Genomic DNA, 14898 nt, shown 5'->3' with positions numbered 1-14898 from the left:
AAGAGGTCTGCACTGGCATGTCTACAACAAGCACAAGTATAAGGAAAACTAAACAGGAAGCCTAACGCTAGACCAACAATGGACAAGGGAGGAAACTGCCTTACTAGGGGAGAGATTGAAGTTCTTCCTGTAGACGGGGTAGTCATAGCAGTAAAGGAAGAGCTTTTGCCAATCAGACATCGATTGGCGGTTACCCTTGATACCCTTTTTGTGATGGGTATTCCAAGCTGTCAAGTAGAAGAACCCTGGGGTTCTCCCAGTAAGCTTCAGCTAGAAGAACCAGCCTAGCTCGAGAGCTGACATCCGCACCCCGTGATGGATGTCGTAGAGAATGTAGAGGCATACCGCCATGCGGTAGGAGTTCGGGGTAAGCTGCATAGGGGCAACCTCATAGAAGTCCAGGACTTCGAAAGTGAAGGGGTGAAGGGGTAGAGATAGCCCCAGCCTGAAGAACTGGGAGGAAAGCACAGCATTGGGATAGTTGGTCTCCGGCCTAAGGCTATCGAAGCGGTGGCACCTCTCACCAGGCTGTGGGATCACCAGGGTGTAACCACGGTTGCAGGACTCCAAGAGGGACTGCAACCTGGCAGGATTCATGATGGAGTCCATGTACTAGCAGGCCAAGACCACAGATGGAGGCTCCACAACCTCAACGGAAGCCTCGGCCTCCCGCTCTAGGTCCTCTAGGTTCCCCTCAGAGGCATAGGCAGCGACATCCACTGGGGGATCTCGGGCCCCGTCCGCTTTGCTAGACTCAGAGGTGGTCTAGTTGAGCTCCTTCACCACCGAGATGTGCTTGGAGCGGGTTCTAGAGCTAACCCCTAAGCTTGGCTGCACGGGGTAGGGGTCCAGACTAGGAGATGATCCCGTGTCAACCACTATGATTGGGGCCTTGCTGGTAGCAGATTGGGAAGAGTGAGAGGACATAGATCCTTGAGACATCTACAAGAGGAAAGGGAGGAATCAATAAGGATTTTAAGAAGGGAAACAACTTGGAGAAGGCGAAATGGAAGAAAGAAAGAAAAGGAAAAAAAAGGTCTGTGTAAGGCTGGGCTACAGAGATGAAGCCCTACAAGTATGGGGTAGGCGCCAAGGGGCTCCGGTTGAAGCCCCAGGATATAAAAGGACATTCTCCCTCAAGGGGGATCATAAGGGTTGCAGGTGACGAATTGTATTTTCCGCCTATCAATGGGAAGCCTAGCAAGGTGTCCAGGGCGGGAAGCCCGATTTTGACCCTAGCCTAAACCACAACAACACGCATTCAATCGCTACACTAGCCTACGAGCTAATCAAATACAACACACAAATCACATAATCATACATTCAAAGCAAACAAAGGACACAAAAGGGGTATCGATCGCGAAAAAGGAGCTTCCCCCTAAGGTCGATTGGGAACCTAGGGTTTTCTGTCTAGGGTTGCGATTGGGGTTTCGAATCGACACAGCGTCAAAACAACACCGAAAGCGATAATCCAGTTGGGGAACGAACAGAGCATAATCCGAGTCAATTAGGGCCAGTGGTGTGTGTGCATTCAAAAAGTGGGTGTGTACAATCGGTTACAAGAGCATACAGAGCAGATTAGCAGTTTGGTCTATCATAATAACCTCAGGCATGTCAAATGGGGGTGTGCACACGCATGCCAAAGTAAACAATCGGAAAGAAAATGGAAATCAAACAGGCACGGATCATATAGACATTTAGCCAGAAACATGGTGTGATGGTAAAAGAAAAGGGATAACCAGAGATTTAAGAAACATACCTTTGGTCGGAAGTAGGTGGAAAGCCGAAGTAGATGCCGGAGAGGGGAGTAGCTAGCGCCTGAATTCCTTCGTGTGAAGAGAAAAGTAAGTGGAGAGTTTTAGAGTTAAAGAAAAAAGAAGCGACGCTTTATGTGGGTGTATATTTAGTAGTGGTCAGTGGGAGACACACGCGCCAGGTGGCGTGCTTGGATTGGAAAGGTGCAGGGGTAGCCTTGATGGCGCACGGCTTCCCGAGGTAAGGCTAGGCAGGTGAAGAGGGAGAGTTCGGCTGGAACTCTGCAAATGGCCACCTAATTAGGATTTTAGTTGGGTTTAAATTAATTTGAATTTGGATAAAACCCCGAAATCTTTGGGATCAGTCTTATTTCGAAGTGTTGTGATGCACGTGGGAAACTAGAAGGGCGGAGCTGAATTTACGGAAGCTCGAGCAGATTTTTGGAGATAATTTTAATTATTTTGGCAAATTATATTCAGGGCTCATGGTGAATTAAATTATGGTGTAAATTGTTTAATAATCATGAAGGAGGTATTTCCAAATTATTTCTTCTTTCTTACACCGGGCCTGCCCACGTAAGCTTAAAAATAATTTGCGAACAACCCCTAACACAGTTTGGAGGCTTGTAGCTGGATGACGGAGGGTTACCGTACTTAGGTTCCTCTCGTATTTTATACTTCGAAGAACCGGGGGTAGTTATTGTGCCATAAAATCTCCCTGGGCTTATTTTATAGCCCATCGTATTGTCTGCGCTTTATTTGGGCTTATTGGAGGCATTTGGTAAATAAAATTGGGCTTCACCAGGGCTGGGTGAACCATTGAAGGCGTACAGGAAGGCATATGGGCTTGCATTGGGAGCATAATGGAGGCTGCCATCAGAGTGGGGTTGCACCTGAAGGCGTTTTAGGGGTTACCGCTAAATGCATCCTGGCTTTCAACTACAGGGCTGCAGTTAGGGGATGCCGCTGGCAGGGCTTCCGCCGTCTGGGCAGAACGGGGAGCAAACTCCAAACATGACTTTTCTTCTGTTATTTATCCACCATTAAAGGATAATTATGCTTATTTGGAGATAATTACAACAGATATACAAATCTAGTGCATATAATCGAATGTATATCGAAGATGAAGACTTCAAGTGACCTACTTGGAGTGGGATTCCGCTAGATAACTACAAAGGAAGGCTGATTTATCCTAAACTAGAGGGGATAAGAGTCTATCTTTTCACTCACGCTTATCAAGAACTACATGGGCTTGATCCCTATAAATAGGGTATGTAGGCACCTTGTAAACGGGATTTGGATTCATAATCACAAGTTCTACACTCTAAAGAGAGGCACGTGTTACCTTTGTGACATTATTTCTGGGCAATTGCGGGACGGAATTCCATAATTCCGACCTCATTATTTGGTCATTTGCGAGCTCCGCCCTTAAATACATTATTTTTCTTATAGTTTATGTTAACGGTAGCCTCTAAAAGCTAGCCGTTACGTAGTTGTAACGAATATCCCTATGACTGTGCAATATAGTTTTGAGAGTGTTGTATCAATTCCTCTCACAACAGTCTTATACTATTAAAAATTTTCAAATTATATATCTAACAAATAATTTTCTTAAATTTTAAATAGAAAATAAAATTAAAATCTAAAAATGAGATTCAAGAATTGCAAAGGTAATACAATTCTTTTTCTCATTCAAGAATCGTAAAAGGAGTATGATTTTATTTCTTTAATATAACAATCATTGGAAAAATACAATAAAAAACATAATTCTTATTTTCGAAAGTTATAAAATTATAGTCTTTAGAATTGTTCGATTCAATTTTCTAATTTTTCTTAATTTTCAAGTTAAAAATATAATTATAACTCAAAAAATCAGGCTTAATACAATTCTAGAGATAATAAATTTTTTTTTTCTTATTGGATTCCAAAAGTTTTCTGGAATTTAGAAAATGGATTCTAAAATGCAGGGCGTCTCTAAAATTGTTCGATTCAGCTTCCTAAATTTCGGATTGAAAATATAATTATAATTCTAAAAATCAGGCTTGATACAATTCTAGAGATAATACAATTCTTTTTCTTACTGGATTCTAAAGGTAATATTCTAGAATTTAGGAAAAGGATTCTAAAAATTAATACAATCTTTTTTCTTATTTAGGAATCATAAAGGTAATATAATTCTTATTTTTTTTATTTATACATTACAAATTATTAAAGAAGTATAATTCTTATATTAATTATACTGAAGTAAAAGGAGATTTTGGGATGATGCCCTGATGCCTCCATATCCCGTATCTGGTAGTAATATAATTTTAATTAATAATTTTGATAAATTAATAAAATTTAGAAAACTAACATTATACATCCACGACGTTTGTTGATTTTAATTGAAATTTTAAACCAAATCTTTCTATACAATTTCCATGGTCTTATGTCAAATATATATATGCGTTACGAAATGTTCTTACGATTCGATCCTTCGAGATTTGGGACTGATCAGGGGAAGATATTACAAGTAGGTAGTAAATAATACTCACTCGGTCCCCCTTATTTGTTTATTGTGAACTTTTTATTATTCTGAATAAAAATTTGATATGTATATTTTTATACAAAAAACAAAATTTTTAAAAATAAGTCATAAAACTATATTTTATATGTATATTAAATTGTGTGTCGAGCAGTGTGAAAAACGAAAGGGACAGAGGGAGTATATTCTTAGCCGCCGCCTGAGCAAGTCATAATATAATTTAAATATGTGTTACGTTATTAGAGGACAAAAATTTATAAATCAACTTTTCCATAAATAAATTGTAATGTGATAAGTTTAAATTTTTAATTTTTATTAAAAATAGAAGGCAATAATTTTATTAAATTTCGGATAGAAAATATAATTAAAATTCAAAAAATCAGATTTAAGGATCGTAAAGTTAAAGTATTGTATAGATAATACAATTTTAATTCTATTTATTCAAAATAACAATCATAGAACAAATACAATTCTTATTTTCAGAAGTTATAAATTTATAGTATTATATTATTAATGTTTTTCAAATTATAACATAAAAAAATCCTTAAAATGTGAATTGAAAATAAAATTATAATCAAAAAATGTGGTCCAAGGATCGTAAAGATAATACAATTCTTTTCCTTCTTTAGAAATCGTAAAAGAAGTAGGATTTTATTTATTTATTTAATATAGCTATAATAGAAAAAATACAATTAAGAAAGATATTATTCTTATTTTCAAAAGTTATATAATTATAGTCTTATTTTATTAAATTTTTTCAAACTATATATCTAAAAAATAGTTTTCTTCAATTTAGAATAGAAAATAAAATTAAGAATTGTTCGATAAGTCTTATAATTTCCTTAAATTTCGAATAAAAAATAAAATTATAATCTAAAAATCAGGTTCAAGTATTGTAAATGTAAAAGGATCGTAAAGATAATACAATTCTTTTTCTTATTTAGGAATCATAAAAGGAGTAGGATTTTATTTATTCAAAATAGGTGGCGCGTCGTGTCTAGAACTGTTTGATTTAATCTTATAATTTTCTTTAATTTCAAATAGAAAATAAAATTATAATCTAAAAATCAGGTTCAAAGATTGCACAAGGTAATACAATTCTTTTTCTTATTTGGCAATCTGAATAGGAGTAGGATTCTATTTATTCAAAATAATAATCTTAGAACAAATACAATTTTAAAAATACAATTCTTATTTTCAAAACTTATAAAACTTATAGTGTTATTTTATTATTATTTTCAAATTATACATCTTAAAAATAATTTTCTTAATTTCGAATAAAAAATAAAATTATAATCTAAAAACTAGGTTCAAAGATAAAAACTTTGTGTTTAAAAATGTATAAAGATCAGTCAAGTGGTATAAATGTCCAAGAAAAAATATATCAGTTTTTTTATGGCATAAAACTATGTTTTTGTACTAAATTCATAGGAACTCTGGGTTTGTAATTTATATTAGTATTATAGTATTCCCGTGAATAATTTAAATTGATTACATATTATTCTCTATAACCACATTTGTTCCTCTCTGAACCTGATCCGTGCTTCTTATGATAGTTATACGTACTGTAAAATTTAATAGAATTATTATTTTTGACAATCTATAATTATTCTCGATATAGTGGTCGTACATGAAAATTTTTTAATTTTTTTTGTTAGGCAATTTAAATTTTCTTTATATTTGGTGTCGTTGATCCTGCAGGCAAACGTCCATACATACAATTTTTTTTTTTTTAAAATTTGGCAATTAGACTTACATACTTAATACTGATAAGTCCAATATTCAAAATAAATTACCCTGTACGGGTCAATGGTCTACTTTAAGACGACCTTAATCTGGTAGCTACCAGGTCAATACGGTTAGTGCAGCACTGTCCGATTATAATCATTACAAGTAACCAAGGTGCGCTATAATAAAGCTGTATTGGACATAAAATCACTGATCAAATTGAAAGAAACATTGTGCACTCTAAAAAGTCTTATCATTTTCTTCCGTTTGCATTATCTTTATCCTTAATAAATAATGAGATATAACTGATGGAATATCAGAATGAAAATTAAAAAAACAATAAATAATATAACATACTTACTACATCGAGATATATTAGGATACTCCCGTGACAAACTGCAGTATGTTTATGTGTTCTATTTTAGTAATCAAGTTTTTTTCGAAGTAGGACGCGAGAATGAAGCATGAGTGGCGGTAACAAGTTGGAATGTGGACTGTCATGTGAACATTTGAAAAGCTATTTTCAAGGTTAGGAAAAAGGAGGAAGATAGTGATGCTCGATGACGATGATAATGAAAATTGAAACGCAAATTAGAATTTAGACATTGTTATATGCAAGCCTATTTTTGAATATAAGATTTAGATAGATAAAAAACATTACTTTCTCTGCATACAATTCAAGACATCTGGAATTGACAGGGGATAATTTATTTGACATTATATTGATATTTGAAAATCAAGTGGAATTAATTTTTAATTTATATTTATGCTTAATAGTTTGCTAATGAAATTGTCATTGTCTTGATTTAAAATAATTTTTAAATTATGTATAATCTACATCCATCAACAGTCCGACACATCCAACATGTTGATTATAGCCACTATACAATTAAAAAAATACACGTGTACACCTTAATAATCACAATAATTTACAAATTGTCGGTGTCTTATCTCATAATAATTAATTTTTCTAAAATAATTTACAAGCCAATTTTATAATCACCTTGATATGAATCATCTACATTCACCAACACGGTAACTATAGCCACTATACAATTGTAAAAGGTACATGTGTTTGAATACATTCATCTATTCTTTAATTATTCAAAATTTACGATATTAATATTAAAAATTTAGTGTTATATTTTACTTGAAAAATTATGAATATCTATTGTACGCCGCCGCGAAGCGCGGCTTTGACAACTAGTTAATAATAATTTGACGCTTTATATGCACATCAACCATCCAATTAAAAGTTTAAAACGAGTAGTTATGTGTCTCCCACGTCATTTGGAAAAAAAAAATAGTAACAAAATGTGAGGTAACTCTCAATTAAGAGGGGTGTATTGGATTGAGATTTTAAAGCATTTTTTTGCATTCATGAAATCCGAGGGTATTCGATTGGGATTGTTAGAAATCCATTAAAATCTTGAGGTATTCAATTGGGATTTCAAATTATGCTACAAAATCCGGTGGTATTCAATTGGGATTTTAAATTATGCTTTAAAATCCGGTGGTATTCAATTGGGATTGTTTAAAATCCATTAAAATCTGATGGTATTCAAATGCTGATGGATTTTTTTTCATTTCATAAAATGATGGATTTTGTGGCATTCTTCAGTGTATTTTAAGTTTTTTGAAATCCCACCAAAATCAATGGGATTTTGAAGCATTGTACCTAAATCCTATCAACTCTGCGACATTTTATCAAGAATCCGTAAAAAATCAAAATCTCATGCAATACATTAAAATCCATAGACTAAAAACAATCCATTAAAATCCCAATCGAATACATCCCCGTAAATTAATTAAGAGCTGGTCAGGGGTCCCGGTAGAAATGGGCTCAGCCCACGTTCCTGGGACCGGGCAACTTTTAGCAATTGTTCCAAAGCGTCGCACTCTTGCTCTTAAACCCTAACAAAAATGGCGCATTTCCGACGACTCTTTCTCCGACCGTCGCTACCCACGTCACCAGCTCCCTGTATTCACTTCACCACGGCGACTGACCGGAAAACTGAAGGGAAGTGGTTGACTTTACCTCCCTACACTCACACCATCGATGCTTCTGCCTTGGGAAAACAAATTTATTCGAGAAATTCGGCTGAAACCCAAGGCGAAACGACGGCGCTCAAGTGGATTATCAAGTGCTGCCCTCAGCTGCCCAGGTCTCTTGTGCAGAAACTGTTCCGATTGAGGCAGGTATAACAATGCTAATATCTTGTGTTTTGTACTTTGTTATTCTGTTTTCGTATTCATTGGCTTCTTCATTGTGTATTGTGGAAATTAAGTTTTCCCTTGAACTAGGTGCGAAGAGAATCTATTGATTTTTCGAGTTCAGATGTAGGTGGTTTAGCTCAAGAGCGACGAGTTAAACGGGTAATTTTGATAGCATGTAAAATTTAGCTGAATTGATTATCTTTAGTTGTAGTAATACTGTTGTTTTGTTGTATTCTTAATTTTCTGGAAGGTGGGAGCCAAGGATGCTATGCAATATGGAGATAAGATATTTCTTCCTAAGACTGTTGAAGAGTTGTCCTCTGCAAAAACGGAGAAAGCTGAAAAGGTTGAGGGTCGTTACAATGAGGAAGAGCAGAAGTTTGTACAGAGCCTTGAATTGTACAAGGTCTTGATGTTTTACAAATTTAGGAAGTTACGTGCGGTTATGTTGTTCCATACGTAACAGGGTAGTGCTCTTTTACTGAATACTTTGCAGGATTCAGCCATCATTGTTGTCAATAAACCCCACGGAATGCCTGTTCAAGTAAGTTGTGCTCATGTTTGTGCGTGATATATTTGTGTTGTGGTTTACTTATTGCAATCGAAATTCCTTGACTGTGTATAGACTTACCATTTAACAGGGAGGTGTTGGCATCAAGAGAAGTCTGGATGAATTGGCCGGTGCTTATCTTAGGCAGGATAACTCAGAATCTCCACGGCTGGTGAGTATAAACACTTTTGGTTCTTCATTAGCCAAGTTTTCTTAAGGGTACATGATTAAGCAGCTTGGTAGAATGCATGTATTAACTGCCTGCAATAATTATTAGTCGACTGTTTTCTCCTTCACGTGTGTTTTTATATGTACCAAATAAATGATGACCCAGTTTTATCATTGAAACACGAAATCCCTTGTTTCAGTAGCTTGAGATTGTGTGATTGGAGATTTTAGAAGTTTCCAATAGTTTATTTTTATTCCTCATTTCTTCTTTAACAGTTTGACTTTTATAGGCAAACTAGAAGTTTATGATAATTTTCTCAATTTTTTTGTTTATATATCAAGTCAGGTTTTTATACTTTATAGTCAAATCATGTGCTTTTAATTATGTTTTAAACCACAATGTGGGTTTGAAATTCGTTGTAATTTCACCTGTTGGGATTTAACCCCTGTTTTTTGTTGATCTTCGCATATCCTAATTTTATTATACTTAATAACGATGATATTATATCTGTGTCAAACGAGATCATATTAGTTGTAAGAGTATAAAGATTATTGTAGTTCTATAGAATGTGCTATTAGAGGAATAATTGGAAGAAGAAAGAAACATAGAGATAAAATATATACACAAACTATGATTTACACAAGTAACACAACACCACAATATCATAAAACCAGGCCACAAAGGGTGCTTCTCATTCTACCTTTTAGTTCCTTTCTTCTCAGCTTTTTTTCTTTATTCAACAATACAGCAAGTAGTTATCAGTTAAGTATTCGGCGTGAAGTTAAAGAGTCACAATCCATAACACTTGTAAGGTTTTAGTTTCTGTTCAGTTAAAGATGTTCCTGCCTAGTGCTGATTTCGTGTTGCTAATCTTGCCATGGGACAAGCTTGCCGTTTATTAGGTGCATAGACTTGATAGAGATAGTAGTGGTATCTTGGTGATGGGGAGGACACAATTAAGTACTACCATTCTGCATTCAATCTTCCGTGAGAAGACTTTTGGAGCTTCGACTGAGGTGTGTAACCTGCTTGATCTGTTGTTTGTTTGTTATAGTAGAAAACGAGGATAAACAAGTTTGTAGTAGTACTGGTTAATATATTTTTGTGATGTGTTTGTTTTGGTATAGCTGTATATGTTTCTTTAATGATATTTGTTTTTAAGGATCTGGAAGAAAAAAAGGAAATACTGCAGAGGAAGTATTGGGCACTTGTCTTTGGGTGTCCAAGACGTCGACAAGGAAATATATCACTGCCCTTGGGGAAGGTCAGATAATCTTTGTCAATCAAATCTTGGTAGATGCTTCTTTTTCCTCGTTCTTAAAATACCTAGCTTAAAGATGTATAACATTTTCTTTGAAGCGTGCGATACATTTGAAGAGTGTAGAATCATTTTCTACCAGTGAGCTGCAACACATTTTATAATTAAATTATTAAATGACAGTCATTTAAGATGCTAGATTGATATTATTTGGCTTATCATAAGCAAATCCATACAGTTTGAAGGGTTTAGACTTAAGTATATATTTACAGTAGTTGCTTCACTCCAATTTCTTAAGATGAGCAGGAAAGTTTTATAAACTGTTTCAAAGAGAAAAGAGGTTATTGCTTTGTGGCAGGGATGTACTTGTTTTCTTGTCTTCTAATCTTGATGTACCTAATATTCAAATGTTGACTTGGAACTCTCTTTTATGTAGGTGGTTATGGATGATGGAAAATCTGAGCGGATTACAGTTGTTGATAATGCAAATAGTATGCCGTCTCAGCATGCTATAACTGAGTATCGGGTCATCGGATCTTCTAGCCATGGTCCGCTCTGAACCATGCTACATAGTCAAATTCTGGAACTCACAAATATAAACGGCAGAGTTGCTAGTGACCTCGGTGTTAAGACTCTGCTGCCCAACATAATTGCAAATTCAAAATTTTCAAATTCTGGTTTCGCTAGTTCTTCACTAATTCCTGCTTCCCCTAAAACTTGAGCAGTTCGATAAATGAACTGGCCTTAATGCTAGTTGTACACTCTTGAATGAGATTTGAGTCCCTGTAACAGTTTACAGTCAATGGGGGTTGTAAAATCCGGAAAACCAAAATTAGGGAATCTTCCATTGGCTTCGCCTTCATATTTTCAGATTATTCTTTAAATATCTTGGTAAACCTGCAGGTTACACGTGGTTGGAGTTATGCCCTCGCACCGGTCGAAAGCATCAGGTAGCATTCACAGTTCCATTCTCTGTACTTGTGTCAGAACTCTTTATATAAAAAGCCGTTGTATCTATCACTAATATGTGATCTCACTCTACCTTTCCTTTTCCGCTAATCAGCTCCGTGTTCACTGTGCGGAAGTATTGGGGACTCCAATTGTCGGAGACTTCAAGTATGGTTGGCAAGCTCATCGGAAATATTTCCCTTCCTCTAATGTTGAAGAAAATCTTGACGAAAAGCTTCTGAAGGGGAAGAAAATACCATTTGGTCTCGAGTTGGAGCATGGAAGTATATCTGATAAGCGGCCTAAGCTACATCTACACTGCAAGGAGATGACTTTACCAAATGTGTCCACCGCTTTAGATCGTGCTCAAAGATGTTCACCTCAGAATTTTGCGAATCTCGAAAGCCTGAAGTTGGATGCTCCTCTTCCATATCACATGCAAAGAAGTTGGGACATCCTGAATTCCTGAGCTATATTAATTGATTGTTCAAAGTTTTGTTAGAAAGGTATTCGTTTAATTTTCTATATGTATCTTACAAATAAGATAAAACCTGAACAGTAGATTAGAAGTTGTGGAATGTGGTAAGCCATCGACTTTGTTTTTTGAGGATTGTATTCTGAACTTTGAATAGGTTAGGATGATTTTAACATGTTTGATCTAAGTGTTTGTTTGAAGAGGTTCAATACTTTTCAAAATTTATAAGAAGCTTCATGTAACGTTTTGATTTCAGTGATTCAATAGCTAAACTTGATTCGGCATTGTCATGCTCTTCTTGTGCTTTTCTTAAAGTCAGCCATATTTATAGAAAAAGGAGTCATTTGTTGAAAAAATATAAGCTCTCATGGAAAAAGAACATATAAGAAAGACAGATGAATGGTAAGGAATGAAAATTTCAAGAAAGAAAGATATTTGTACGGTGGATATCTGAATTCTTTTGGCAAAAGAAACATAAAATCATCAAAGCAGAAGGGGCAAGAATATAAAAAGGAATGTGAGTTACTTGGGCAAAAATGAGTTCACCTACTCCTAGCCCGCCAACAGCCTTCAGCCAGGAGGTGATGTCTCATTTTCAATGTCAAATTTTCCATGCCACGCCCCCCTCAGCTTCTCATCTACCAAAACCATTTTTCCTACAGATCACTTCACTACTGCTCTCCCTCTGCCTATATAAAAAAACTCGGAAAACATATACGTATCGTTTGTTCATAAGGATATGGGAGAGATTAGCTTGGGAATGGACAGATCAACTATAGGATGGGCAGCAAGAGATCCATCTGGAGTCCTTTCGCCGTACTCCTACATCCTCAGGTTTCTCACCACCTTTTTCAGTTATGCTTATGTTTCTTTTCATTTTTTTATATATGTATCAGTATCTGTAGTCTGTACGTGTTAACAGAGAGACAGGCCCTGAAGATGTTTACATAAGGGTCATCTGCTGCGGGATTTGCCATACTGATATTCATCAGATCAAGAACGATCTTGGTGCGTCCAGTTACCCCATGGTTCCCGGGTATGTTTTTACTTTTTTGATCATTGTCGATAGTGAAGATCACAGAGATATATATATGTGATCAGGGAGGTATTCTTATAGTTTTCGCACTCATTTATCTTTTGGGTACTCATAATGAATTTTATTAATGTTTTTGGTATTGTTCAAGGCATGAAGTGGTCGGTGAGGTTGTGGAGGTGGGATCAGATGTGAGCAAATTTAAGGTAGGAGATTGTGTTGGTGTTGGCACAATTGTTGGATGCTGCAAAACTTGTGGCCCGTGCAAAGCAGATGTTGAACAATACTGCAACAAGAGGATCTGGTCCTACAATGATGTGTATACGGATGGCAAGCCCACTCAAGGAGGTTTCTCCCGTGCCATGGTAGTCGACCAAAAGTAATCAAACCTGCTTCTTGCACCTTTATATTTTTGTTGCACTCTAATTAAACCATTACTAAAGTGGTCATTAAGTTATCTATCTTCTTTTTCTTTTGGACTATTACTGCATAAGCTTAAATCAAATACAAAATACATCAATTTTTCTCAAATTGTGTAGCAAGACTATTGACTTAGGTCATGTTGGCCAGTCATTCCCCAAACTATTTCAGTTCTGTTCAGGCGTCAACATAGCGCTGCCAATGTCAGTTGATTAAGGCTGTCTTCTACTTTACCAAGTATTCTCAACGTGTTGCAGGTTTGTGGTGAAGATCCCCAAAGGGATGGCACAAGAGCAGGCAGCACCTCTACTCTGTGCTGGTGTGACAGTTTATAGTCCTTTGGCCCATTTTGGATTAAAACATATCAGCGGATTGAGAGGTGGTATATTGGGGCTTGGAGGAGTCGGACACATGGGAGTAAAGTTATCAAAAGCAATGGGGCATCACGTGACTGTAATAAGCTCTTCGGCCAAAAAGAAAGCAGAGGCTTTGGATCATCTCAAGGCTGACGCCTACATTGTTAGCTCAGATGCTACTCAGATGCACGAGGCTGAAGATACACTGGACTACATCATAGATACAGTGCCTGTTTTTCACCCACTTGAACCTTATCTCTCGTTGCTGAAACATGATGGGAAGTTGATCCTGACAGGTGTTATTAGCACTCCGCTACAGTTCATGTCCCCAATGGTCATGCTTGGTAAGTCACTCACACATCCTGATATCAAGAATAAAATCACGCGTGTAAAATGTTTTAGCAGTTCTGTAAACATATAGGAGTTGACAGTTTTACATTTTATTTTCTCAATTTATGAAGGGAGGAAGGTGATCACAGGGAGCTTCATCGGAAGCATGAAAGAAACAGAAGAAATGCTTGATTTCTGCAATGAAAAGGGAATCACTTCAACAATTGAAGTTGTGAAAATGGATTACATAAACACTGCTTTTAAGAGGTTGGAGAAAAACGATGTGAGGTACCGATTTGTTGTCGATGTTGCTGGAAGCAAACTTGATTAAGAAACGTAGGAGCCAGTGTCACTCTGTGAAGTGTGAACTATAGTTTGTGTTTTTGTTAATTACTGGAATGTGTAATAAAAGTTCATCTTAATAAACACTGAGGTACTCAATAGCATCATGAATTGTTTTTCTTGCCATTTCCGCAAATTATAGCTAATGGCATTTTATCTTTAGAATCTTTAAAATGTTCATAATCATCAACAATACCAAGCTACAAGATAGATGCTGGATCATATTACTGCCCAAAACAGACAAGAATGTTGTTTTTTGTTGGTAGGGATGAGTTGCTATTACAAGTTGGTAAACAGTAACTTTATTAGTCGGCTTAGACTGTGTATTTACTAGTGAAAATGAGCACAGAGAGGAAATAGTTCATAGACTTTTCTTATTTATATGATTAAAATAATTTTAATTAAATCTTAAAATAATTAATAAATAAATTAAGTGAATTTTAAATAAAAATACTAGAGTATATTTATGATAAAATTAGAATATAGTATATATATTATATTTACAATATATATTTTATTCCAATATATAGCTGGCACATACAGTATTTTTGATTATTATAAATTTTAAGATTATTATTTTGAATATGATTCAAAAGATATGTTGAAAATGAGAGTCGGCCGCTCCATCTTCCTCTAACCCTAACCGCCTCCGTCTCCTTCTCCACCTCTTCTACCCATTTATCCCTATCTCCTTTTATCAGATCTCAATTCTCTAGCCTCCACTTCTCCATCCCCACAACATCTCTTCTCTTCTTTTCAATTTTCTATCAATAATCCTCTTTGTTTATTTTTTC

At 35.7% G+C, this 14898-nt stretch overlaps 2 protein-coding genes across 2 annotated transcripts; both read left to right on the top strand.

The window, feature by feature from the left end:
• Positions 1–7826: 7826 nt before the first annotated feature.
• LOC108204948 (RNA pseudouridine synthase 4, mitochondrial) lies at positions 7827–11755 on the top strand. The gene is made up of 10 exons (XM_017374649.2): positions 7827–8205; positions 8311–8382; positions 8474–8629; positions 8720–8767; positions 8865–8945; positions 9845–9958; positions 10105–10206; positions 10637–10748; positions 11104–11150; positions 11264–11755. Exons 1-10 carry the CDS (start codon positions 7930–7932, stop codon positions 11615–11617), a joined length of 1362 nt encoding a protein of 453 aa, XP_017230138.1. The 5' UTR covers positions 7827–7929; the 3' UTR covers positions 11618–11755.
• Positions 11756–12246: 491 nt separating this feature from the next.
• On the top strand, positions 12247–14230 carry LOC108204950 (probable cinnamyl alcohol dehydrogenase 1). Its single transcript, XM_017374650.2, has 5 exons — positions 12247–12457; positions 12546–12659; positions 12808–13035; positions 13334–13776; positions 13894–14230. The coding sequence occupies exons 1-5, from the start codon at positions 12363–12365 to the stop codon at positions 14091–14093; spliced, it is 1080 nt and encodes a 359-aa protein (XP_017230139.1). The 5' UTR covers positions 12247–12362; the 3' UTR covers positions 14094–14230.
• The last annotated feature ends 668 nt before the right edge of the window (positions 14231–14898 follow it).

The sequence above is a fragment of the Daucus carota genome, chromosome 1, assembly GCF_001625215.2.
Source record: "Daucus carota subsp. sativus chromosome 1, DH1 v3.0, whole genome shotgun sequence".
Lineage (NCBI taxonomy): Eukaryota > Viridiplantae > Streptophyta > Magnoliopsida > Apiales > Apiaceae > Daucus > Daucus carota.
Note: the sequence above shows the minus strand (reverse complement) of the source record. Positions and strands in the feature narration are given on the sequence as shown.

Bases quoted from the DNA above. Each gene is read 5' to 3' on its own strand.
- LOC108204948 (XM_017374649.2), top strand. From the start codon at position 7,930: ATGGCGCATTTCCGACGACTCTTTCTCCGACCGTCGCTACCCACGTCA. The intron at 8,383-8,473 runs GTAATTTTGATA...ATTTTCTGGAAG, and splicing joins AAGAGCGACGAGTTAAACGG to GTGGGAGCCAAGGATGCTAT. The intron at 8,946-9,844 runs GTGAGTATAAAC...GCCGTTTATTAG, and splicing joins ACTCAGAATCTCCACGGCTG to GTGCATAGACTTGATAGAGA.
- LOC108204950 (XM_017374650.2), top strand. From the start codon at position 12,363: ATGGGAGAGATTAGCTTGGGAATGGACAGATCAACTATAGGATGGGCA. The intron at 13,036-13,333 runs GTAATCAAACCT...AACGTGTTGCAG, and splicing joins GCCATGGTAGTCGACCAAAA to GTTTGTGGTGAAGATCCCCA. The intron at 13,777-13,893 runs GTAAGTCACTCA...CAATTTATGAAG, and splicing joins GTCCCCAATGGTCATGCTTG to GGAGGAAGGTGATCACAGGG.